At 44.7% G+C, this 25,538-nt stretch overlaps 1 protein-coding gene across 1 annotated transcript in view; it reads right to left on the reverse strand.

The window, feature by feature from the left end:
- LOC115757982 (prolow-density lipoprotein receptor-related protein 1) overlaps window positions 1–25,538 on the reverse strand; it is a 63,930-nt gene that overhangs the window by 2,971 nt on the left and 35,421 nt on the right. Inside the window, exons 2-18 of the mRNA XM_030698471.1 lie at window positions 17,770–17,883; window positions 14,502–14,627; window positions 14,299–14,421; window positions 13,992–14,240; window positions 13,664–13,918; window positions 13,220–13,596; window positions 11,816–12,558; window positions 10,684–11,763; window positions 8,780–10,538; window positions 8,417–8,712; window positions 7,997–8,352; window positions 7,287–7,552; window positions 4,474–7,222; window positions 2,369–4,406; window positions 1,923–2,309; window positions 670–1,483; window positions 48–612 (exon numbers count right to left, since the gene is read on the reverse strand). Coding sequence (XP_030554331.1) covers window positions 48–612; window positions 670–1,483; window positions 1,923–2,309; window positions 2,369–4,406; window positions 4,474–7,222; window positions 7,287–7,552; window positions 7,997–8,352; window positions 8,417–8,712; window positions 8,780–10,538; window positions 10,684–11,763; window positions 11,816–12,558; window positions 13,220–13,596; window positions 13,664–13,918; window positions 13,992–14,240; window positions 14,299–14,421; window positions 14,502–14,627; window positions 17,770–17,883 — 12,297 coding nt within the window. The remainder of the gene's footprint in view (window positions 1–47; window positions 613–669; window positions 1,484–1,922; window positions 2,310–2,368; window positions 4,407–4,473; window positions 7,223–7,286; window positions 7,553–7,996; window positions 8,353–8,416; window positions 8,713–8,779; window positions 10,539–10,683; window positions 11,764–11,815; window positions 12,559–13,219; window positions 13,597–13,663; window positions 13,919–13,991; window positions 14,241–14,298; window positions 14,422–14,501; window positions 14,628–17,769; window positions 17,884–25,538) is intronic.

The following is a 25,538-nucleotide window of genomic DNA, read 5'->3' on the forward strand; positions in this document are numbered from 1 at the left end:
AAATCTTAATAATGGTTCGAATGGTGTGATCAAAATTTATCACTTACTATTTCGATTCTGTTTCATGGGATGCAGTATACCAATGTCCGAGGAGCGGTAACCCTTTAGCAAGTAGGTACCATTGTCATTGCCAAACTTGTTCATCTTAATGATGCTCTGATCGTACAGCTTGATGTACAGATAATCCTCAAACACATCGATCTTTTGCGGCTTCTCGCGATTGCCAAAGCGTCGCACCACATTCCGATCCTTGCCGTTCAAACGACAAGTCTCGATTGTGCCCTTGCGATAATCGGCCCAATATAGGCGGCCCGTTGGATAGTCTATCGAGAGACTAATTGGCCAGCCGACATCACGCTCCACAAGGCTCTTCTTGTTGTTGCCGTCCAATGAGGCCACCAATATGCCATTCTCCAGGGTGGACCAAATCATGACACGGGACTCCGGCTCGAGCACAATATCCGTTGGATTCATGCCCGTGGACACCAGTGAGATGTACTTCTTGCCCTCAATATCAGTGGCTATGATTTGATTATGACGCGAGTCAACGATGTAAACCATTTGGGTTATCCAATCCACGGCCAAGGACTTGGGATCATCCAGATCGGGAATCTGCACAGAGGATATTATATAATTCGATTTGAAAATTGGAAACTCCGGTTAGCTTACATTGAATGCAGTTAGTTCCTTCAGATCGCGACGTACTCGTACACCCGTGCCCTCCACGTGGGGAGTGGCAATTTTCATGGTATGCACCTTGCCATGATGCGAATCAATCCAGAAGAGAAGCGTGTCCTTTGGTCTGATGAGTATGTCGAACACATCAATCTTAAGGCTATCTGTCTGGAAGAAGCCCACGACAGTGGTGCCCTCCTGCTTGGCGGGCAAGATGAAGCGGAACTCTTGCTCCGACGCCAACAGCAGGATCTGATCCGGTCCGGATGCCAAGCACGTAGCGTTCTTGGCCACACCCTTGTGATAGCCCGTCGTGCATTTGCAATTATAGTGGCCCGCCTTCTTTTCAATACAAATCTGTGAGCATGTGCCAAATCCACAGACCGGGGGCTGACAGTTCATCTCATCGGAGCCATCAATGCAATTGTATTGGCCATCACAGCGGAAGTTCTTCGAGATGCAGTCGTCGTTCTCGCACTGGAACTGATCATGCCGGCACTTTGGCAGCGCAGCACAAACTTGATCTGACTCATCCTCGTTGTTGCCACAATCGTTGACGCCATCGCAAAGCGCCGATTTCCGTATGCAAAGCAGATTGGCACACTTGAAAGCGTTGTAGTGGCAATGGACATGGGCACAGGTGCCGTAGCTTTCGTCGCTGCCATCTAGACAATCGTCCCAGCCATCGCACTTCCAGCGCGACATAATGCACTTGCCATTGCCGCAGGTGAAGTGATCCGGCGGGCATGTGCAGTTAACTTCATCGGAGCCGTCAGGGCAGTCGTCATCACCATCACATTGATATTGTCTAAAAAAGAAGAGAAATAAATACCATATAAGACTCTACTAATTTATGAAAGTTAGGAAAAGGTATTAAAAGAGAGAAGTATTCTTGAAGTGTATGGCGAGTACGAAAATCGATAATTATCGATCGATGATTTCAAACTTGATCGGTGCGTGCTTTAGAAGTGCCCACACCGAACTCTTCAGCTCTTACTAACCCTGACATCAGACAGACCGCCCTTTCGGGTTGGTTCGCTTCGTTTTTTTTCTCCGCATGAAGCGTTACAATTCGCAACGAGTTAAAACTTTAAACAAATGTCAATACAATGTCAACTGTCAATTCAATGTCAACTGTCAATATAATGGAATCGAATGGTTTTCGAAATTTTTTTTGTAAGAGGTAACCAACCTTGGTCTAGGACGAGACAGCTGCAGATTTCCTTTACAAAGAAAACTAAACTTACTTGTTAATGCAGGTATTAAATGCAGCGCATTTGAACTGATTGGGCTTGCAGGTGATGTTACAGTTGATCTCGTCGCTGCTATCGTCGCAGTGGATCTCACCATCACAGCGGTAATCGTGCTTGATGCATTTGCCGGTGCCACAACGGAATTCGCTCTCGGAGCAGTTGCGCATCTGGCAATTGAGCTCATCGCTGCCATCGCCGCAATCGTTCTCATAATCACATCGCCAACGTCCGGGTATGCACTTGGAGTTGTTACACTTGAAGTATGTGGGATCACAGGTGGCTTTTGAGGTGTGACAGCTGGGTGGTTCGTCCTCGCCATTGGGGCAATCCACCTCGTCATCGCAGCGCCAGGCGAGCGGTATGCAGCGACCCGAATTGCATCTGTAAGAGTTGAAGGTTTTAAATGTCATGGTTTGATTTCAAGCTTTAAATGGACTCACTGAAAATCGTTGGGTCCACAGGAAACGTGCTCGCAATTCGTCTCATCGGATTTGTCGGCGCAATCGATATCCCCATCGCAGACCCAGACATAGGGCATGCAGCGATTGTTGCCGCACTGGAATTGATCCTTTTTGCAGACAAGCGGCGTGCAGCCGGCCTCGTCCTCGCCACCCGGGCAATCCTTGACGCCATCGCAACGCTTCACACTGTCCACACAGAAGGCGGAACTGTTGGCGGTTGCTTCGCACTTGAGATGGTTCTCAAAGCAGGTGAACTTATCACAGTTGAGCTCGTCCGAGCCGTCGCCACACTGATTGACTCCATCACAAATAGCCGATGGATGTATACACTTCTTGTTGCTGCACTGATACTGTCCCGGTTCGCAGTGGAAGGGTGGACAAGTCTCGGGCTCATCGCTGCCATCCCCGCAATCGTCCTGCGTGTCACAGCGCCAATAAAAGGGTATACACTTGTACGTATTCACGCACTCAAAGTGTGCCGCAGTGCAGTTGGCGCGACAGGTGCGTCCATCCTCGGCGAGCACAAAATTGTTGGGGCAGGCGCACTTGTAGTAAGGCGCATCCGGTGAGAGCAAGCAAAGTGTGGAGCAGTTGGCCTGCAGACAGGGATTACCACTGATTGGCTGCTGCTGGCGATACGGATGGAAGACACGCAAATCCATGGGTCTGTGAATGGTTGTTATCAGAGTGGAACAGTTCTGGCCATCGTACTTGTTGCAGTACTCAATCGACTTGGTCTCCCAGTCGGACCAATAGATGCGATCCTCCCACACGGCAATGGCAAATATATGATGCAGATTTAAGTTCGGATTGATGCTGCGCGCGAGCAACAGGCGTGTATGATTGCCATCCAAGTCACTGACCGAAATCGTATCCTCTCTGGCATCGCCCCAGAATAACTGTTGGGTCTCGAAGCTAATGGTCAGGGCATTCGGCCAGCCTAGATTCTCGCGTATGATCATGCGCGGCTGTGAGCCATCCATGCCCGCCTTGCCAATATGCGGATTGTCGCCCCAGTCGGACCAGTAAATGTGACGCTGGTAGGGATCCAGGGCAATACCGCGCGGCTCACGCAGATGCTCATTGATGAGCACACGTCTGTACTTGCCATCCAGCTGGGATACCTCAATGGTATCTAAGCCCTTATCGCACCAATACAAGTTCTTGGCCACCCAATCAACGGCGAGACCATCTGGATTCTTCAACATGGCCTGATGCAGCGTTTGGGTCTTGTTCTCCACCGGGCAGTGGCGCTTAATTGTGCCCACAGTGCTGGTGACATCTGACCAATACAAGCACTGACTATCCCAGTCGAAATCCAGGGCCACCGCATTGGAGAGCGCATTTATAAGTATGGAGCCGTTGCCCGTGTGATTCACCTGCCGGATATAGTAGCGATTGGAGAAAATGAGCTTCATGGTCACATTGCTGGTCGCCTTGCAGGTTCGATGATCGCGTAGCTCATAGCCCTTGGCGCATAGGCACTTGTACGAGCCGTACGTATTTATGCAGGTCTGAGAGCAGGGCTGCTGTTCGTCGCACTCATCGATATCAGTGCACAGATGCGGACTCTTCGGCAGCAGTTTGTAGCCGGGCCGACAGCGGCACTCAAAGCCCACCACCTTGTCTACGCACTCATGCTCGCAGATATCCGGTATGAGGCACTCGTTCACATTGCACAATTCCTCGTCCGAGTAGTCCGCACAATCGTTGCGCCTGTCGCATAACAGATCCGCACTGATGCAGGCCCCATTCTTGCACCGAAAATCATCGGCACCATTGCAAGCGCGCGTATGCTTGCACAGTGAGGGCAGCTCATCGGAGCCATCACCGCAATCGGGCTTGCCATCGCAGGTTTGGTTTTTAAAGATGCACAGGCCATCCTGGCACTGGTGCATCGAGGAGCCGCCGGGGCAGGCGTGCGGGGGATAGACCGGTTCACATCCATCGTACTCATCATCGCCGCCGGGGCAGTCCTCGTCGCCATCGCACACATAGTGAGAATCTATGCATTGACCTATGATAAGCAAGTTAATTGAAGTAAAGAATATCAAATGAATAAAAATTAATTAATGAAAACTTACCAGTGGAGCAGAGGAACGCTGGTGGTTGGCAATCGGGTATGTGGGCAACGCCACCACAGTGCGGTCCTTCATCCTCGGAGCCCTGATCCCCGTTGCTAGGGCAATCCTGCTCGCCATCGCAAACCCATTTCTGTGGTATGCAACGACCCGAACTCTTGCACTGGAACAGATGGGCGCGACACGGACGATTTGGGCACTGCGGGCCCTCGTCTGTGCCATCCTCGCAATCGCTTTTGCCATCGCACTGCCAGCTGCTGGGTATGCAGCCATTGTCGCAGCTAAACTGATTCACCAAACAGCTGGGACGGCAGTTCAGCTCATCGCTGCCATTCTCGCCGGCATTATCCATGCAATCGTTTTCGCCATCACAGCGCCAGCCACCTGGAATGCAGCGTCCATTTGCACAACGGAACTGACCCATTGCACAGGTGGAGAGCGTATTATTGTTGCAGCCCAGCTCATCGGTGCCATCGGGACAGTCCGGCTCGCCATCACAGCGCCAGGTGGGCATAATACAAAGTGTGCTATTCTCGCAGTGCTCAAACAAGACGTCACCCTGCTCGCAAGTCCTCTGGGGGCAGTGCTTCTCATCGCTGAAATCGCGACAGTCGCGCATATGGTCGCAGAGAAAGCTGCGCGAGATGCACTCGCCGCTGCCGCAACGGAACTGATCCGGCTGGCACTTGCAAAGAAGGGCGGTCTCGTCGCTGCCATCGCCGCACTGTTGCAGTCCGTCGCAGGTCTGGTCCTGGGCAATGCAGCGATGATTCTGGCACATGAAATAATTCTCTGGACATTGTCGGATGACACAATAGTTGCGCAGCTCATCGGAGCCATCTAGACAGTGGGTTACATTGTCGCAAGTCAGCTCCAGGGGTATACACTCGCCCGAATGGCAATTGTATTGCGACTTGCCACAGCTCGTGTTCACGGGTGCAATGCAGCGCCGACCATCTGGAGCCAGCACGCCCTGTGTACAATGACAGCTAGCCAATCCGTTCTTGTTCAGTATGCACACATCCTCGCAAAGGCCGTTGAGTATTTTGCACTGATTTGCGTCGCAATTGATGGTGCTGTTCTGCACCGCTATGATGCCCATGGGTCGAGCTACGTGCTCGCGTAGGAAGAGCACATCCGTTCCCGTGTATTTATTGGCACGCACCACAGCGTGCAGCACCCAGTCCGTCCAGAACAGCAGGTCTCCATAGACGGCCATGGCAAAGGCATGCTTGGGCGTTGTATGGGCGAGCACCACCCGATTGGTGCCATCATAATTGGCCCGCTCAATCTTATCCAGGCGCGCATCGGCCCAGTACAGTTGCTGCTGCTCCAGGTCCAGGGTTAAGGCATTAGGCATTTTGATTTCAGTGCGTATAATGCGCTCCACGCCATAACCGGTAAGATAGGCACGCTGTATGCTGGGCGACTGCTCGTTCCAGTTGGTCCAGTAGATCATGCCCAGGCACGGCTCCACGGATATGCCCCGTGGCTTGTCCTTGCTATGCAAACTTAAGACATTTCGCACATGCTGCAGATTCTGTTCGGCCTGTTGCGACAGATGTTGCAGCTCCAGGCTGCGAATGGCTGCATCATTGTTGGATGTCCAGAAGAGCTGAGCGTTAACCGCATCATATGCCAGACCCTCAACACGTCCCTGCTGCATAGCTAGCACACGCTGGCCACTGCCATTGAAGTGCACCTGATTGATGGTGCTCAGCTGGACATCTGAGTAGTAAACTAGCTGCGCTTCGTAGTTATAACTGATGGCCACCACATTTCGCATCAGCGTCCCGTTCGATATGAGCTGCACGGGCCAGTTCTTGTTGGCGTGCTCCGTCATGTGGATGCTCTCAATGTTGCTGCGATAGCTGAACAACAAAAAGTTTTCATAGGGCTCACAGCTTGTCCCATCCGCAGCGAGTCGACTGTGCGCGCAGGCGCAAACAGCGTTGGTGCCATTGAAAAGGCAGAGCTGCTCGCAGCCGCCGTTGTTTTGGGCACATGGATTGGTGCCGTGTTGCACGCGCTTCGAGTAAATCTTTAGATCTCTGATGGCATCCTGTTCGGTTTTGAGTATTTGTCGTGATTGGGAGAGATTGGTCAGCGGTGCAACCTTAATGGCGCCTTCATTGTACGTATTCTCCGCCCAATATAGGTAATCTCCCAGCTTGGCCAATGCCACCGGCTTGTTGGTCGTATCATTTAAGAGCTCCTCTCGCAAATTGCCATCGTAGTCCACCTTCATTAGCGCATCAGGATATCTTTCACACCAATAAACCTTGGTGGCATCCATGTCCACAATTAGACTGCTTACAGACCAATTAGTGCGCGTCTGGTTGACCAGCACAAAGGGTTGACTGCCATCCAGGCCGGTGCGTCCAATGTGCAGTTGAGTTACATAAAACAGCAGACCCTGAACGGGATCCACAGCCAATGCAGTGGGCTTGTCTACATTGGCAACAACCACATACCGATTACTGCCATCCAGACGGGATACTTCGATTATATTGCGCTTCGTGTCGCTCCAGTAAATATTCCCCGCGATCCAGTCAATGGCAATGCCACCTAACCAATCCTGTTGCTTATAGCCAGCCAGATTGATGGCCTCCAGTATGGTCTCACGATGTGTGCCATCACGGCGTACGCGCGAGATGCTGCCCAATTCGTTGTCGCCCCAGTAAAGCATATCTGTAGCGGCATGATACTCAATAAAACTCGCTGAGCTGATACGGGAGATCGGCACGAGCGTCTATCAAAATAGTTTAGAAAAAGTTAATTGAATTTGGTTCAATGTTTGCAATAGAATTGCATACCGGTTTGGGTGTCTCAAATTGTTCACTAGGATCAATCATTTCCACGCCCTGCATCACATCAATCGAATAGAATATAAATTCAGCGCGTGGTATGCAACGTGTCGGGTTGTTGGGCTCCACGTCGTAGCCTAGAGCGCAACGACACACATGATCCGTGGATGATATGGCCAGGCAAAGCTGCTCGCAGCCGCCACGCATGGGACCAGCGCAAGAGTTGGTTCCCGTTTGGGCATCTGCATAGAACATTTTCATGCTCTGAATGCTCTCTACAAATTTCAAAATATAAAATAATTAGATATACAAAAACGATCATTAATAGGAAACAAGAGGAATTAAATATCTTGTAATATATTATAATTAAGTAATTTTTAATATATTGTAGACGGACGATAATAACAATCCAATGTCCAACACATTGGCAACCTCGGAAATCCTTTCATGAAAAAAAAAAATGTTCTATAAAATTCGCTTATATGAATGCTATAATGCTATGATATGGTGATCCGATTCCACTGCATCCGCAAAACTATTAAAATGGTTTGCACAAGAAAACACCAGACACACGGAATTACGGGAATATATAGAAACAGCTATTGATGCTAATCCAGAATAAGATTTCTACTTTAACGTGTAAATCATTTCTTGGCAAAATCGTAACATATTCTACAAGGATATAACTGCGCTTACAAAAAAATGTCTGCTATACATACTTGTATTAACACGCAAGAAGGACATATTCAAACACTGCTCCTTCTCGCAGTGCATGATGACGCTTTGAATGTTCTCCGGAAAGTACAGGGTGCCATTGTAGACAGTGAGGGAGCTGATTGATGTAATTGGGCTGGCGGACAGTACAATGTGTGTCTCATTTTTGGGTATATCGTAGTAAGCAATGCCCGAGTTGTCGTATGCATAATACAAACGCTGCGAATCAAAGTCCATGGTCAAACTCTGCATGCTATTATTGTGATCGTGTATGACCATTCGCTCTGAACCATCAAGATTCGATTGTTCCAATTGCCACAGCGTGGAGTCATGAGTGGAATGTATCCAATACATTTTACCACTGTAAAAAGAGAATGCAGTATTAATTATAAACTATCATTGTTGTATGTGTATAGACTAATTACTTGGCTGGATCTAAGGCAATGCTGTCGACCATATTGAGATTCTCATGAATATGTGTGGTATACTCGCCCTTGAGATTGCTGGCGAGTATAGTGCCAACGATTTGACCCGAGGAGAAGTACATGTGCTTGGCTATCCAATCGATGGCAAACCCATAAGGCTTCTCAATATTCGTATTAATAATTGGCTCGATCAGTCCATTGGATATGCCCGCTCTGGAGATCTCATTCTGTTGTATATCGGACCAATAAATGTGACTGTCCTCTACAAGAAAGTCAATGCGTTGCGGTGCCACAAGCTAAAGTGAAAAAGCAGATAACGGAGAGAATAATCACATTTTCTAGATAGAATAGTCTGTTATTTACCCTGGGTGACTGTCGTATGGTGGGTATGGTATGATGATTTGGCTGTAGTAAATCAATGCCACGTATTTCTTCGCCCATGACAAAGAGCAGCACCTGCTCATTGGGCACACAGTTTCGCTCATCAGCCGGATCCAGTCGCATCACATGCGGGCATTCGCACTTGTAAGTGCCTCTGCCACTAAGCAGACACAAATGGGAGCATCCGCCGTTGTTGTCACCGCAAGGATTCCGATCCCAGGGCTGGCGACTCGAGTGCAACACTTGTATACCAAACGGTTGGGTCTGTGTGCGCTGTATCACCTGCACATCGCTACCATTCCACTTATTGGCACGTATAACAGACGTAGTGCGCCAGTCCGTCCAGTATACGTAGTTCTCAAACACAGAGATGGCAAACGGATGGGACAGTATCTCCTTGTTGCGCAGCACCACATGATGCTCGGAGCCATCGTATTTGGTGCTGCTTATTGAATCCGACTTGGCATCCACCCAGTAGACGCGTTTCTGAGTATAGTCTAAAGTCAGGCCATTGGGCCAGCCGGCGCTTAGCTGCCAGCTGGTAGAGATTATGCGTCTGCCCTCACCCGCCATGCTGCAGCGTTCGATGCGCGGTGAATTGTCATCCCAGTCTGTCCAGAAGAGCAAACCCTCACGTGGATCTAACGCAATGGCACGCGGACTTTCCATGTTGCCTGCAATCAAGGTTCTTCTAAAGCTGCCATTCAGCTTGGCAACTTCAATTTGGTCCAAATTTGAGTCGATCCAATAAAGATTTTTGCCTATCCAGTCCACAGCCAGGCCCTCAGTGGTGGACAAGCCCGAATGCACCACGGCCTCCACATTGCGCAAACTTTCGCCCACCAATTGGCCGCGATATATTTTATCATCGATGACATCTGTCCAGAAAATATCCACGCTGGACTCGTTGCTATAGAGAAAGTCCAAAGCGATAATATTACGCAGCGAGCTATAGAAGCTGCTGGCGCCCAATGTTTTTAGATTAATGCCACGTATGTCCTGGCGATTGGTAAATATAACATATGGCTCATCCGGGGCTGTGCTCTTGCACGTAAATTTGTCGTAGGCTAGATCGTAGCCTTCGAGGCACTGACAGGCATAGCCTTTGCCGTTGTTCTCGCACACTTGCGAGCAGGTGTCCCAATGCTCACAAGCGTGCTGCATGCTGCAGCGTTTGCCATTCGGCTGCAAATATAAATGTGGCGGGCATGAGCAGATGTAACCCTCGGGCGTATTGTGACAGTTGTGGGAACACTCATGACCCTGTTCGCAAAGCTCATCAGCGCAAAGAAATCCCTCGTCTGTGGTGTCCTCACAGTCGTTTTTGCCATCACAAAGCTGGCTAACAGTGATGCACTTGTTGCTGAAGCCACACAACCGATCCGGATGTTCGCAGATGACCGTCTCGTTCATGTCAAACTTGGTCGGATGCATATGAGTGCAGTTCAACTCGTCCGTCTTGTCATAGCAGTGATTGATGCCGTCGCAGCGCAGGAACTCCGGTATACACTCGAAGGGATCGGCGCAGGCGAACTCAAAGGTTGCACACTCGCCGAGCTCCTTCCAGCCGCTAAGTGGATGATTGTCACTCTTAGTCTGGTTGCAGTTAGCTTCATCGCTAAAGTCCTCGCAGTCGTTAACCCCATCGCATATGTGCATATCGCCATAGCAACCAATGGGGCGACAATAACGCTCGCCGTGTCCGCACTCGTGCTCGCAGGCAGCCTCATCCGCATTATTGCTGAAATAACAAAATGTAAGCAAGGTCAGGTCAAATAAAAGCTTCAATTAAAATTTCAGCTATGCATCGCTGTGGGGTACTCGTTAAAAACTAGTCTCTCAAGCCAACCACTTTTATAGATTATCATATATAGCTGACAAATTACCCGCAATTATCCAAGCCATCACAGATATCGGAAAACTGTCGACAGCGCCCATTGCCACAGTCAAACTCCGGACACTTGCTGCCAGAATAAAGATCCAAGGATTCATCGGAGGAATCATCGGGTCCACAATCGATGACACCATCGTTGACCCAGGTAAGCTGAATGCAGCGTCCGCTCTTTTCGCAGGTAAACTCGTTGCTGTTGCAGGTATTGTGCTCACAGTTCAGCTGATCCGATCCATCCGAGCAGTAGGCGATGGAGCTGCACAGCAGAGCACGCTGATAGCAGCGCCCGTTACACACAAAGTGGAGCTTCTTATCACAGGTTTGCGGGTGGCATGGACCCTGTGTGTCGTTGGTCTCGTCGCTGCCATCTTCACAGTCCTCAAAACCGTCGCACAGATCCTTGCCGTCGATGCACTGCAGCGTGCCGCGGCACTGATAGCCCGAAGTGCAATTTGAACGAACAGGCGCTGACACCGTCGAGGGCGTCAGCTGTGGTATACAATGGGTACCAGTGCCATTTAGCGTATAACCATCCGGGCAGCGACAGATTGCGCCCTTGGGCGTGTTTAGGCACATGCCAGGACACTTGGACAGCGCACAGGAGCTGGGTGTTTGCGGCAACGGTTGCGTGGCCACATCAAAGATGCGCAAATCGACCGCGTTGCCATTGGGCTGCAGATGCACCGTGGAGCTAAAGGTGCTTGTCTTATGGACATGACGCACAGGAAACCGCCAAATGGTCGAGTTGATGTTATCCACCCAGTACACGATTTCATTGTACTGCACTATGGCAAACGGATGAAACTGCTCCGACTTGAAAAGTAGCTCGCGTCCAGTGCCATCCAATTTCATGCGCTCGATGGTGCCCAGCTTAGAGTCGCACCAATAGATCCGCTTGGTGCGTCTATCGACATCCAAACTGCGCGGAAAATGCATGGCCAGCTCCTCGGACGATTTTGCCAGCAGCTCCTTGTGTGTGCCATCCATCCAGGCGCTGTAAATACCCGCTTCGCACGACCGAAACGACCACTGCGTCCAGTAGAGTAGCCCAGTACCGGGATCGAGCTCCAGTGACCTGGAGAATTGATTAGAACAATTTTTTTTATCGAGACGAGGCATCTACTTACATGGGATTGCAATCAATGTTGAAGGTAAGAACTTTGCTCATGTTTCGCAGCGGAGCGACATGCAGTTTCTGATATTCTGTCCAATACAAATGCTCGTTGACCCAGTCATAGGCAATGGCACGCACCTTGCGCCAGCCCGTGGACAGGGTACGCGATACGCTGCCGTTGAGGGACTGGCTCTTGATACAATACACGTGCTCAACGGAGCTGAGGGATGCCTCCGGGTCGGGTGCCACATACAAAATAGATTTGCCACGCACATTTACATCGATGGCCTTCGGGTCGGTAACATTGTAAATGGGTACCATTACATCGGGCTCCTCGCCAAGTTGTTCGAGCTGCTGCACCTGTTCGGTGTCCAGCGGCACGCCAGTGATGCGCACCAAACGCTTGTCGGTGTACACCAGAAATTTATCGTGCGCGGTGAGCAAACAGGTCGTCTGATTGTGCAATTTATAGCCGGCTGTGCACAGGCACTTGGCGCTAGCAAATCCTCGCGTCCAAAGCGGCACACAAATCTGGTTGCAATTGCCGTTGTTCTCCCGGCACGGATGCGCCACCTCCGGCTGCTTTTGGCGATGGAAAATGCGAAAATTTGTGCCACGCGTCACATTCGCCAACAGCACGCGCGCCTTCAGCGTAAATTTGTCCAGGCCAACGACGGCTCTGTCCGTCCAGGCAGCCAAATAAATTGTGTTCTCGAATACCTCCACCGACTGGATGGTCTTCAAAGGCACCAGCGACTGCAAACAACGGAAATTGCGTTTAACACAACAATGGCAAACAACGATTGGCTTTCTGATAACAGCTTTTGCGGTTTTGTTTAAAAACTTAACCCATTATACTAGCTCATGAAAATACTTGAATTTAAGCTAAAATATAAACAATTCAGTCAACTCTACTATAGCCTTACCAGCTGGGCATAATGAAAAATTTAAATCGGAGAGAGCGTAATAACCTCGTCAATATATACTATAATCTGATCTCATATTATGATTTTGTAAGTCATGTAAGTGTCAAGCATATATTATAGCTATGATCGACTAATCTGTTCTAAGGGCTATATGATACTTTAATTTGCTAAATAAAGTAATCTGAATAAAGTAATCTGATATGCAATTAGTAAGTTTGAGCGAAATATCTTTTAAAAAAAATAGGATAATTTACTTTTTGATTTGGTAAACAGATCCAATTGATTTTGAAATATTATTTGTTTTAAGCAAAACCTAACTTCTATTATTTTATAAACTAAACTTTACAGCTAATGGTCTAGTTTGCATATTCTTTGATCTAGCAAAATATAGTTTATGAAATTAACAAAAATTTCCCTTTACGCTATTTAAAATGACATTAAAGGGTCCATTCAAATGCAAAATGCAACACATATCAGAGTCAGGCACTCACATCTGGTGACTTTTTCAATGCCCAACGCTGCTGTCCGTCATAGTTGACCCTCTCAATGACATCCTTGTACACATCAATCCAATAGACATGCTCGCTGGCCAAATCCAATGTAACGCTACTCAGATGATAAATTTGCGTACTGACGAGTGTTGTGCGATTACTGCCGTCGAGCAGGGCACGTGACAGGCCGGGTGACCAGTCTGTGTAAAAGAGATAGCCCTTGGTGGGGTCCAGTACAAGCGAAGATGGCTGCGCCACCTGCTGCAGTATGAGGCGGCAAAAGGTGACCGCATTGGTGCACAGATAGACCATGCCGTCGTTCTCGTTTAGGAAATACCAATTGCCCGATAGCCAGTCCAAACGCAGCTCGACAAAAACTGCAAAGGCAAAAACATCAGCAAACAAATGCAGAAATTATGGCCAAACACTGGACTGGGGACTCACTTTGGTGCTGCGAGTTGAATGCCGAGATGGGCAGCGTCCAATTAACGTTCGCATCATCGATGCGCTGGCAACGCATGACCAGCTGGGGCATCTTCTGCAGCATGCAGAGCGTTCGATTGCGATGCCACACCTCGTAGGCGAGCACAAACTGCACCGGCTGTGTGGACAGCAGTTTTCCACCATCCACGGCAGTGCTGATGCGTCGGATTGTGCCAACGGACAGTAGTGACAGTGTCGCTGGCTCCGAGGGTGGCACTGAAAAATAGATTGGATGGAAGTGTTTAGTGGGGAGGAAAATAAAGTGGGCATGGTTGGATGCAGTGCTCACCATTTATGGCCAGGCAGCGGCTGCCTTGCTTGGTGTAGCCGGAGATGCAGGCGCATTCATAGGAGCCGGGTGTATTGCGACACTGCTGATCACAAGTGCCTGGCACGCTGCACTCGTCGTAGTCGACGCAACGAGTCGAGTTGAGGGACTCGGGCACCTGACCGGCGGGACAGTAGCAGCGGGCACCCTGTGGCGTCAGTTTGCAATTGTAGCTGCAGTTGAGCGCAGCGCAGGCGACATTTTGTTTATCTGCATATATAAATAAGGATAATAACCCTTAATTTGCTATGCACTGACTTCTACTTACCACATTGCAGCTCATCGTTATCACAATCCCAGTGGCCGTCGCAGAACCGCGACAGCTCGAGGCAGGCGCCGTTGTGGCATTCGGATTCGAAGGCGCTACACTTGGGTGCAACGCTATCGGGGCCTGTCAAAGGGTAGCAAATAGGTTAAGGGTTTGGGGTTAGTGCTGGTAATAAGCAAAGTGCATACATTTTAGCTACTTACAGTTCGTTTCATCCGATATGTCCCCCTTGCCGCAATCGTATTCTCCATCGCATAGCCAATTGCTGGGTATGCATTTCAGGCTCTGGCCACAGCGAAATTGTCCCTCGTTGCATTTAGACGACTTGGCTGCAAGAGCGCAAACAGAAACCACAATAACGTAAATGAAGATTTATGAAGAGTTTGTTAGCGGTTGCGTTGGTTTTCGCTTTTTGGTTATGGGTGGGGTTTTCAGAGGGTGGTCCCTTCTTTTGGACATTCTTGTCTGTGCCTTTATACAAATCACTGAATTATTTTGCGAAAACTCAAAATAAAGCAAACAACAAGTTGACTTTTCGAGGCGTTGTGTGGGTTGGGGAAAATAAGTAAGTATATTTATGGCATGACAAAGTTTTAAGTACTCTTAAATATAATAGTTCAAACTACAAGAATATTTAGTTAGTGAATTTATTCTTTAGCTTCTAAGATATACAATTTTGTCAAAACCCTTAAATAAGTTACGACTAGGGGCATGTCAAATCCGTAAAAAACTATATCTGTTCCAGTAAAAACAATTATTTTCAGCGCTGTTGAAGTAAGAGATCAGATCGAACCTGGCTATATTCAAAAGACACCTTGAAACCGTGTTTAAAAATTGGTATTTATCTATAAGATTTATTTTGTGTGTGATAAAATTATTCCGCTCATTAGTTTGTGTATGCAAATGACGATTCACGACTTGTTTCAATTTTTTTGCAAATATACGAATATTTTATGAAAATTTCATCAAGATCGGTAATGGATCTGCGTACATAGCTAAGATCTGGATCACTTCGACTTAAGACCGCCTACCATCCAGTCCAGATTCATACCCAAGCTTACAAAAAACTTCAGTATTTTGTATTTTAAGGTCAGACTCATGTAAAATATGTAATATGTTATATATCCATATCGTAAAAATTTAGAAGAGTTTCATGTAGCATACTTCTGTGTGGCTCAATTTGAAATGGGTTTGTTTATTACTACACTCTACAAAGTATACAATACATAATGGGGTCGAGAGCAAGTTTTTAAGTTTTCCAGCGTTTTATTTAATTCTACCGACAATATTAAAAAAATGCAAATTGTCACGTGAAAATATTTTGTGAAAAATATAAAGAATTCAAATATTGCGCTGCTCCCGAGTCGGTTGTCAAAATCAAAGGCAGCTACAAGGGCAATGTGGCCGGCCATAACCACGCCCGGCTATAACCATAAAAGCCACGTTGGAGACACATGGGACGGCCGAATAAAATGTTTGGACTGCCAAGAGGTTAAACTCTAGAGAGATAAGGACCCCTCGCAGCCGCAACCGCGTGCCAATTACCATGGCTAGGCGACGGGGGCAGTGGGTGGCCATTGTGTTAGCCCAACTGCTGCTGGTGCCGTATAATATTTAATAAGCCCAAGGGCATGCAGATGCTTCGTGTGCATTTAAAATTTTCATTTTATTTGATTCGATGGGGTGGCAAAAAATGTCAAAAGAACAATAGCAAAAAATGGTTACAGGTCTCGGCCAGCGAGCAGTACAACTGTGTGAAGTGGCTGATGCGTGAACTGGGTGCTGGCACTTATTTAATCAACTTGGCCCTCGAAACTGGTACAAAAAAAATATTATAAAGCCATTATTAAACATTATTGTGCTATCTGGAGAGTTGTAAAAAAGTCAGCTGAAATTATCTGGCAATAAAATAACTTATTTATATAAAAAATAATTTGATATTTAAAGCAGTTAAGTTAAGGAATTAGTATACATGAGCGAAATATTAATTTGTAGAAATAAACTTATAATCAGATCTACTAACAACAAATTTTTTAGGCCTAAAACGGTTGAAGTATATTTTTCTTAAAGGTAAGTAAAAAAATATGCAATATATATAAGTAAAAATATACAGTATATATAAATTAGATTTTATATTTTAACTCTGACATAACATACGGATTTGTAAGTCAGATGCTATAAAGCTACGATCTTGTAGCTTATATTAACTTCAGATTAAGCTGACTTGCGATAAATTTATAGTTCAATTTTTAATCGGTTTCTTTGCGATCGGTTGTAAATGCTATTGGAATATGCTTGGATAAATTTGGCATATATTTGGATATGTCCGAGTTCGAGTTGTTATTAGAGCTGAGCTTTTATATTAATTTTAAGCATTTAAATGTTAACAAAACGAAAAGCTGCACATAAATTTTATAAAAGTTATTTTGAGCAAGTGCAAATCCCCTGAAAAACTTTTCAGCGTGGCAGGCAGTTTAAATGCGATATATCAAGAGATGTACTCTATATAAAAACCCACATATACGCAAGAATAAATGTGTGCGTGTGTGTGTGAGCAGATACAGTCAGTGAGCTTTAATTGAAATTGCGTGGATGGGACAATGACAGAGAGTGTGAAAGAGAAAGGAAATAGTACATGGTGTGAAAAACATGAGGAGTTTGGCACATTGTACGTAGATGAGGACGCAGTGGCTGCCACATTTATTATAATCTGTTGCATTAATAGTTGCCGACAATTTGTCGTCAGAGACGTCGTTTGTTGCTTGTTGTTGCCCGTTGTGTGAGCTCTGTGCTCGATTCTTGTTGCTGCCACCATAAAAAAAAACCTATAATATAAAATGAAATTAAAAATGCCAACTGAGAGACAGTCCAAGTTTGCAGCAACCGGACAGTGTGGCGTTGAATGTGCTGGCAATTGTTGCAAGGCAGCCCAGAGCTGTGGCTCCGTTGTTCTAGATGCTGTTGTTGTCAACATTGCCATTTCTCAGTTCTCCGATTCAAGTTTGTTGTTGCTTTTTATTGGCATCCAGCGCAAAATGTCTACAGATTAATTTGGTGGGCTGTTGTGAACGACTGAGCTGGCACAGCCGCATGGGTTTTGCTTAAAGCACAACAGCAAATGGAAATGCATTTTCCAGAGTTTAGAATTAAAGCGACATCAAAAAATGAATTTCAGGGCTGCGCCTACAGTGCGACTAAGTGCACAGCAGCCGGAGGGCATGGAGCAGACAACATGGACCACTAATTGCATTTGGTGTTTTTGGTAGAGGCTTTTACGCATTTTGTGGCGCGTTGACCAGTAGTACCTGTCATTAGGCGCAGCCAGCCCGAAACGTTTACAGCCAAACAGTCAAACCAATAATATAGCAATCAACAGCAAATGGGCAACAGCAGCAGTAGCAGCAGTAGCAGCAGCAGCGGCAGTGGAAACTGGGGAAAATAAAAGCTAGCCAGGGCCAGGGATAAACTCACCACATTCGCTAGTCTCATCAGAGCCATCCTTGCAGTCCGGTTCGGAATCGCATTTCCAGCGCATTGGTATGCAAGAGCCATCGTTGCATGTGAAATACGAGGGCAAACAGGGACCTGAACAGAAAATGAGAACGTTAAAACTATCGCATCAACTTGCATGAACATTAAATAAAGTCACACGAGACAGTTGCAAGCATAGCATCAGAATTCACAAAACCCAAAGGAAATATTTTAACAATGCAGTTAGAATACGTAAGTAAATTAAGAGTATACAATTTTTAAATGTCAACCTTAATTGTTGAAATTATTCAAAGTTAACGAAACGCAAACTCAACAAAACGAAGAGAATGCAAATAAATATATAAAACTGATTAATCTATCTAATGGACTGACCGATGGGTGATCAGTGCACATCGGAACCCACAATTACCAGAGATTAATATTTGTAAGTGACTTTAAGAATTGGCCTTTCGATCAGCATTAAACTCATTAGCTAATATCTTTGACATGTATATTTGTGTATATGTATGTTATACTAAACACATTTATATACATTTTTAAATATCGCCCTACTATGCGATTCTCACGTTTTATTAACAAGATGTGCTGCAAGTCTATTAAACTTTATCTCAGCTTCTACTTTCGTTCTAATTTACGCTATAGTTTTTCCACTCTCCCTCTGACATGATTTGACTCCCTCTTTCTTTCTTTCCTTTTCCCGCTCTTACTCCATCCGCATTCTAACTTTTTTTTTTACCTATGTAAAGGTCTGTTTCCGTTTCCCAAAAACACAATCGTGCGCGTATGTATGTACACAGACCTGGACACGGATTGTATCCTTTATTCCCCTAGTTTCCATAGCTACGCAAATGTTAATCAATAGGCTAATTCATTGAATTTGCTGAAAGCTAAATGGAATGCTTAAAATTCATTTAAGGACTTCAATAATTTATCAAAGGTTTCTTGAGCAATATACGTACGAAAACATTATGCTTTTATTAGACATTTTACCTGTAGAAATGCATAATATGCATACTGTTGCATTTTATGACGATAACACGCAACTGCAATTCATTAGGCATAACTTATTGAGCAACTTAATATATGTGCTTGATTACACAACTATTTATTGCCATACGCACTTCGTGCTTTCTATTTTGTGATTATACACAAGTTCTTGCAAATATGTATATGAACAGGCCTTGTGCGAGCAAATTTATGTAGAGTCGGGCGAGTGTTAGATACAAATGTATCTACTAGCTACTCCCAAATACAAATTTCATATTTATGCAGTTTGTAGCCAGTTGTGCCCAGTAGCTGTCGCCTTTTGTACGTGTCTACAATTAAAATTAACATAAAGAGCAGCGGCAACAAAAGTTTCTTAGTGGTTCTTGTTGTTGTTGTTGTTGTTGTTGTTTGTTTGTGGCAGCAACTGGCGACGATGCTGCCAACGTTCGTGTACGTGACTTTGAAACATTGCATCATTAGTTTAGCTCGGTTGTGGCCTGGCCTGGCCTGGCCTGTACGTCTGGTAAACAATAAAAACTAATTTAAATTTGCTTAACGCATAAATAAAAGGTGTCAAAATGTTGCGGGCTTCCTGATAGCTTTTCCTACAGCTTGCCATTGCTGATAAGCTGCTGTTGCAAGCGGGCCTACTTTCGTTCAGCGTGTGGGGGAGGGGAGGACAAACAAACTTGGCTAAGCCAAACACATACACACACTGGCAACTGTTGACACAGCCGCCGGCAGTCAAGCGGCAGAACTCCCATAAAAAGCCAGTGAAACAGCAACCAGAGCAACAAATAGATTCCAACATGTCTTTTAAGTACCTCACACTTTGCACTCTTGTGTTGCTGCTCAGCATTGGCGCTACCTGGGCGGAGCGTTCGAAGACCCTACAGCCTCGACCGGTAGAGCAGCTGAGGCAAAGCAAGGATCTGCGCTACCAAAATGATGCGCTATACAGCCTAGACGACGAGGATGGCGACGATATTGTCGAAGATGAGCTGGATGCGGCTGAAGATGATGCTGCACAGTTGGAGCAAGACAAGAACGACCTGGATCAGCTGGATGATGCCAGCGTGGATGAGCTAACCAGACTCATCGACGGACTGGAGGCCATGGAACAGATCGAATCGCGCGCCGCAAATAGTCAGGCCGGCAAGCGTTCTAACAAACGCCGCAACAGAAGTGGCTCAAACAAGGTCAATAGACGTAATGGCAATAGGCGCAAGGGAAATAGGCGCCACAATAGGCGCGGCAACGCCTATCGCGGCGGCAACAAGCGCAACCGCAACAGCAGAAGGCGGAAAAATGGCGCAAAGCGGGTTGTTCGTGAAGACATCTAACATTCCCACTGATATATTGCTAAAAAGTGCATATAATTTTTTAAATCCCGAAATTTCTAAAATAATAAACTAATAAAGAACTCAAATGTAGTACTTAGCATATGAAATTTTAATCTACAATTTTGTTACTGTTAACAACATTTTATGCAAGTATGAAAACTCCTCTGTACATAAGGATTTACTATTTTTGTCTATCCAAATGACAGACTTGTATAGAAAGTATGTTGGGTAACATTACTTTTAATTTAAGCTTTTACGATTTGAGAAATTATATGTTTTTAAGCTGACTAAATAAGTAAAGTAATATTACATAATTTATTGTCCACGTCCCAATAATATGCTAACGCAACATGCTAACGCAATAAGCATTACCGGGTGCATCCAAATATCGCACGCTCTCTGAATTCAAGTTATTGTAGCACTCTTTTTGGGGCAACGTTTCCCACGCTCGCCGCATAGACGGCGCTTTTATTTTCATTGTTATTAACGCACCCGTAAACTTTTATGGGTGTTTCTGTTGTTATTTTGCTTTCGGTTTTGGTTTTGTGTGCATGTGCTGCAGGTAACCGTAAAAAAAAATTATGAAAAAATATATAACATCATAAATTCTGTGCTTTTGTGCGCAATGCATGTTATTCTTGTTATTCTTGTTGTTGTTTAATATCTGTGCTTCCCATAATTTATGAGTATTGCAATTATATTCAGCGACTTGGCGCCATTCGGAATTTGTTTTTCGCCAATTTGATTTACTTTTTGAAGCTTAAATGCGTTTTATTCCTGGAACCATTCAACAAAGGTCAACCTATCTAGCATATTAACAAACATTTGGCCACATTTAATAATGCTTGCCTTAGTTTTACCTACCAATAGTACTCGCTTCTTAGTCCTGTCAGCAGTCAAATGCGGTACTTGTGCTCTGAATACTTAAACTTGTCCCTGCCCTTGCGATATGCACTCAATTTCAGTTTATTTTACTTTCAGCTCATCTTTTGCAATGTCTGGCAGTTGAGTTCGTTTACCCTCCCAGCTCTTTTGTAAGTATGTGTGGGTGTGCTTGAGATTCCAATAACGATTTCTCCGCAATTTCAACAAATTTTCGCAATAACTTCACTTTTTGAATACATGGGTAAGTAAAATCAAAGAATATTTAATTTTCATGTTATTTTTCCTTCTGATTTCTTGTTTTAGTTTACCTTTACTGAAAAATGCAATTGTTAACAGCAATGTAATCTTCTAAGCATTACAAGTGTCTAACAGAGTCTGTTACAGTTGATCACGGGAAAATATATTTAGTTTGGACATGAGCGATTTTGAAAATGACAAAAATATTGATTAAACAGTAAACTTTCCAAGTTCTCGAAATCTTGACCCACTAAAATATCTTGCATATTGAGAATATTCATATAAACGTCACAAAAGTAATACATGTTGAGCATATAATATATCCATTACTCTGTAAAAATCTACATTAAAACTATATGAAACAACAATTGACATTAGGGGGTTTCTGTTTTGGTTTTTATCGAATTCGATTAAAATTAATCTCCCAGAAACCGTTTTCACAAAGTCTGCGTGTGGGTTTGAACCAGAGATTCTTCATTTGAACCGGCTTCAAGGATGTGGAAAAATTGGTTCACAAACCGAGCCGTGAACCGAAGCACAGATAATATTTTTGGGTTTGCTAGTCTTAAAGCTATATATATTTGTTCATGCACTGTAATGGCTTGCTTTTGTCTAATAAAAATGCGTGTAAATATATTAAATATTTTTGACACCCGTTTCGAGGAGAAATTGATATGAAGAACACATTTACTGGCCATTGTTTGCTTTCTACCTGTAGCCAATTTTCATCTCTCGTCCGGCTGCTGTTGGCATTTGGTCAGCAGCGCTGTGGGTGAGCATGCGGGTGTCTGGGCGTGCCCATTGGGAAATGCTGGATGGTCTGTGCGCTGGATAGCCGTGTGTTCGCTCTTGCCACTGACATTTGCCAAATCAAATAGAAATTTTAATTGACTCTTGCTGCTGCTACGTACCATACCAGTATAAATATTTGTATGTGTGTGTGCGTGTGTGTGTGGAATTGTATGCCATTTTAATTTGATACGCTTTTGCTGGCTGTCACATTGTCGCCAAGTGTTTTCTCGTATACGACATCCTATTACTTGTTATTTTCTCTGCCCCCCTTTTTTTGTTTGTGCTTTGATGTAACTTTTGCGTGGCATGAAACAAACACAAACTTTTGCCTAAGCTGCGCATCGCTTGTTTTCCATCCACACCCGACACCGAAAGCGGGTTAAGCGCCTTTGGGCACGACTCCGGGAGTCGCGCATTTGCATCTGCCGCTGCCACTGTTGCGAATTATGTGGGCACACGGAAGCTGGCACTGTCAGGAGGCGCACAGAATCACAACCAGAACAGAGCCAGCCGGTTGGGGTCGACACTGTTTGTTGTTTGTCAACAACTTGGCACGTTTTTTGGGTCAAAAAGATGCGCCAGTGTGCGTCTACCGCACTTCGTTTCTTTGCCATCCCCTCCCCACCCCCCTCCGCAGCACTTTTTAACATAGTTTTTCACTTAATTAGCGCGCTGAGTGACGCGTTGACAGTTAACGGTACGTGCGCCCGTTGCATATGCCACGTTTTTTTGCATTTGCCTCAAATTACAGCAGTCTGTGATTTTTTGAAAAAATGGAAAATAATAAAGCGAAAAACTTGAAAATATAAGTATAATGGAAGTGTATTGTGTAATAAGGTAACTCTAGGTACGAATATTTCAACTGCACAGCTCAAAAGATACCTTATTTACCTTTTAATAAAAAAGAAGAAATATAACATTATTTTTGATTAAGCGTGTACTTGAAGTTATGGCAAGTATTTTAACGGGCATTGAAGAAGTGCGCCGTGCAACATTTTCCCCTTGCGCCACCATTTGCAGCTGAGTGCTGTTTTTTCTGAAAAATGGTTGCCCGGTTGCACCGCACACTTTAATGACCCGCCGCTCGGTAAATTCGCACAGCATTTTTGCAGTTTTCACAGCAAATTTTACGATCCTTTTTTAATGAGTGCCGTTAAAATCGAAACTATAAATGTACGAAAGGAATTTTTATACGCAAGCCTGGTGCAATGGAAATTATAGCCAGGCAGGAATTTCAGCCATTGCAATGCGAGCAAAAGCGAAACGCTCGGTTGGAAATGCATTTTAGCGCATATCTGCTTTAACAACAACAGCACGGGAGACTTAACGACTAAAGAAACAAGTCACCGAAGTTGAGAGTGCCCTTCTATATACCTTGTATCAAATAGATTTAGGCAGTGGGTGTGTTCTGGATGAGATCTTATTGCTTAAATGCAGACACAGATGGTCACAGATAAATCGACTCGTCTTTCACGTTATCAAATATACATATATACCTATTATACATGAAATCGGAGATATTAACTTATGCCTTATGCATACGTTTGTTAAATTTTATTTACAAATGTGCATTGAAATCTACCAGATGTTCGATATTCTGCTTGCTGAAACAGTAAGATAGGTTTCATAAAGAGAGCCAAAAAGTGATAACAAAAATATTTGACCAACAAATCAGTAAGAGGCATGCTCTAATACTTTTTATCAGCTTCGCTATATGGGAAAAAATGTACTTTCATATGGAAATAATGTACTATATAATTTCTTTTTTCTAAGATAATAAAATATAATATTTTATTTATTTCAATTTAATTTCAAGAATATTTTATGTTTAGACACAGACCCGTTCCACGCATATACCCATTGCGCTGTTGTGCAGGGTAAGACGTCACCTGACTTAACCGCGTGTACAAATATGGCGACTTCCGGAGGCGTTTTAACCTCCTCGCACTGTGGCTACAGTTTTCATTTAAATTGACGGTCACCACGTTCTTAGTCTCTTTCTCTTTCCCAGTGGATACGGCTGCTCTTTCAGTCACTCTATGTGTATAATTTAATGCACTGACGTGCGCATAATGAGCGTGATTGACATAAATGTACTTTAAGTGCACGCGGGACCGGGCGGTCAGCAGAATTTCTCTGACTGACGGCCATCCAGCCAGAAATGTACACAGCCCGACAGAAGCTGGACCTGTTAGGGATTGGCATCATAGCAACGGGTCTAATGCAAACGCAGGGAACGGGATACATAGGACTAGCCAGAGAGGCACAGTCGTTTCCGGCATTTGCTTGTTTGCTAGCCACGTTGCCGTTTGGCGTGCCCGGCTTGTTGTCTGGCCGTATGTTTTTGTGCACTTTAATCGAGTTTATTACGTGCCTTTGGCAAAAGAGGCGAGGGGGTAAAGGTCGGGGTGCGGGCGTAAGTTGGCTGCTGGGTGCCACTCGAAAAAAACTTAATCACTTTAAAACTCTCGCCACAAAAGTTGCTGCGCTTTTTGTTGATTAATTTTAATTGTTTTAATACAAAACAAGCCGCAGCAAACCAGCAACATCTAAAAAATAAAAACAATGTTGTTAAATGTTTTTTTTTACGTTATTTGCATTTTATGTAAGAGGTCGAGAGCAAAATATTTTGGCAGGACCTACATATTTAAGTGAGCACAGAGGGAAAAGAACGCCGCAGGACTAATCGGTTAAATTTTCTATGGGTAGGGATGAATTGTACATTTTTAAAATCTTTGTGGATGAATTTTTCATAAAAGTAAATATTGATGTTTCAGGCCTTTTATTCATATAAGCTGCCTAGAAATAGTGTTTACAGTAACTTATCACAGGATTTCGTTGGAAATGGGGCCCTGGGCATTATGTGGATATGTTTAAAAGGTATAACGACATTTAAAAATCTGTTAAAAGTAAATCATCAAAGGGTTCAGGAGACCGACACGCTATTTTCATCTTGGTACAAAATGACGCAAATAATCTCTCAATATTATCGCTGAAATACGTTCTTATTTATATAGAGAAAAAAATATGTCAAAATAAAACTTTCAAACAACAAAGTTTAAATGAGTTAAACAATATTCAACACTTTATATATACATTTATTTCTATCAATAAATATTTAGCACAATTAATTTATGTTGTGTTATTCTTCTAGTTTATTTATAACTTTTAAGCAGACGAACAATAATTTTACAAAAAGAAATTTAATTGTTACAATCAAAATGGTGGAACGGCATCCTATATGCTGTTCTTTAAAGCAGTGAAAAGTTGTTAAATCAATTGGCTTGAGTAGTCGTTGCTGAGTATAAAAAATATTATGGTTCTATTATGTTTTAATGTTCCTTGGCGAAACTTTACGTAGCCCTTCAACCTGACAGCAGACACACGCACACGCACCCACATTTGGTCCTCAAAATGGAGATGTTCTTTGCACGTTGGATGGGCCATAAAAAGTTGCAACATCATCAGAGCTTGTTTTTTTTTTTATTTTATTTTTTTTTTTTT

Source organism: Drosophila novamexicana, unplaced genomic scaffold (assembly GCF_003285875.2).
Source record: "Drosophila novamexicana strain 15010-1031.04,08,12 unplaced genomic scaffold, DnovRS2.1 tig00000121-arrow-pilon, whole genome shotgun sequence".
NCBI lineage: Eukaryota > Metazoa > Arthropoda > Insecta > Diptera > Drosophilidae > Drosophila > Drosophila novamexicana.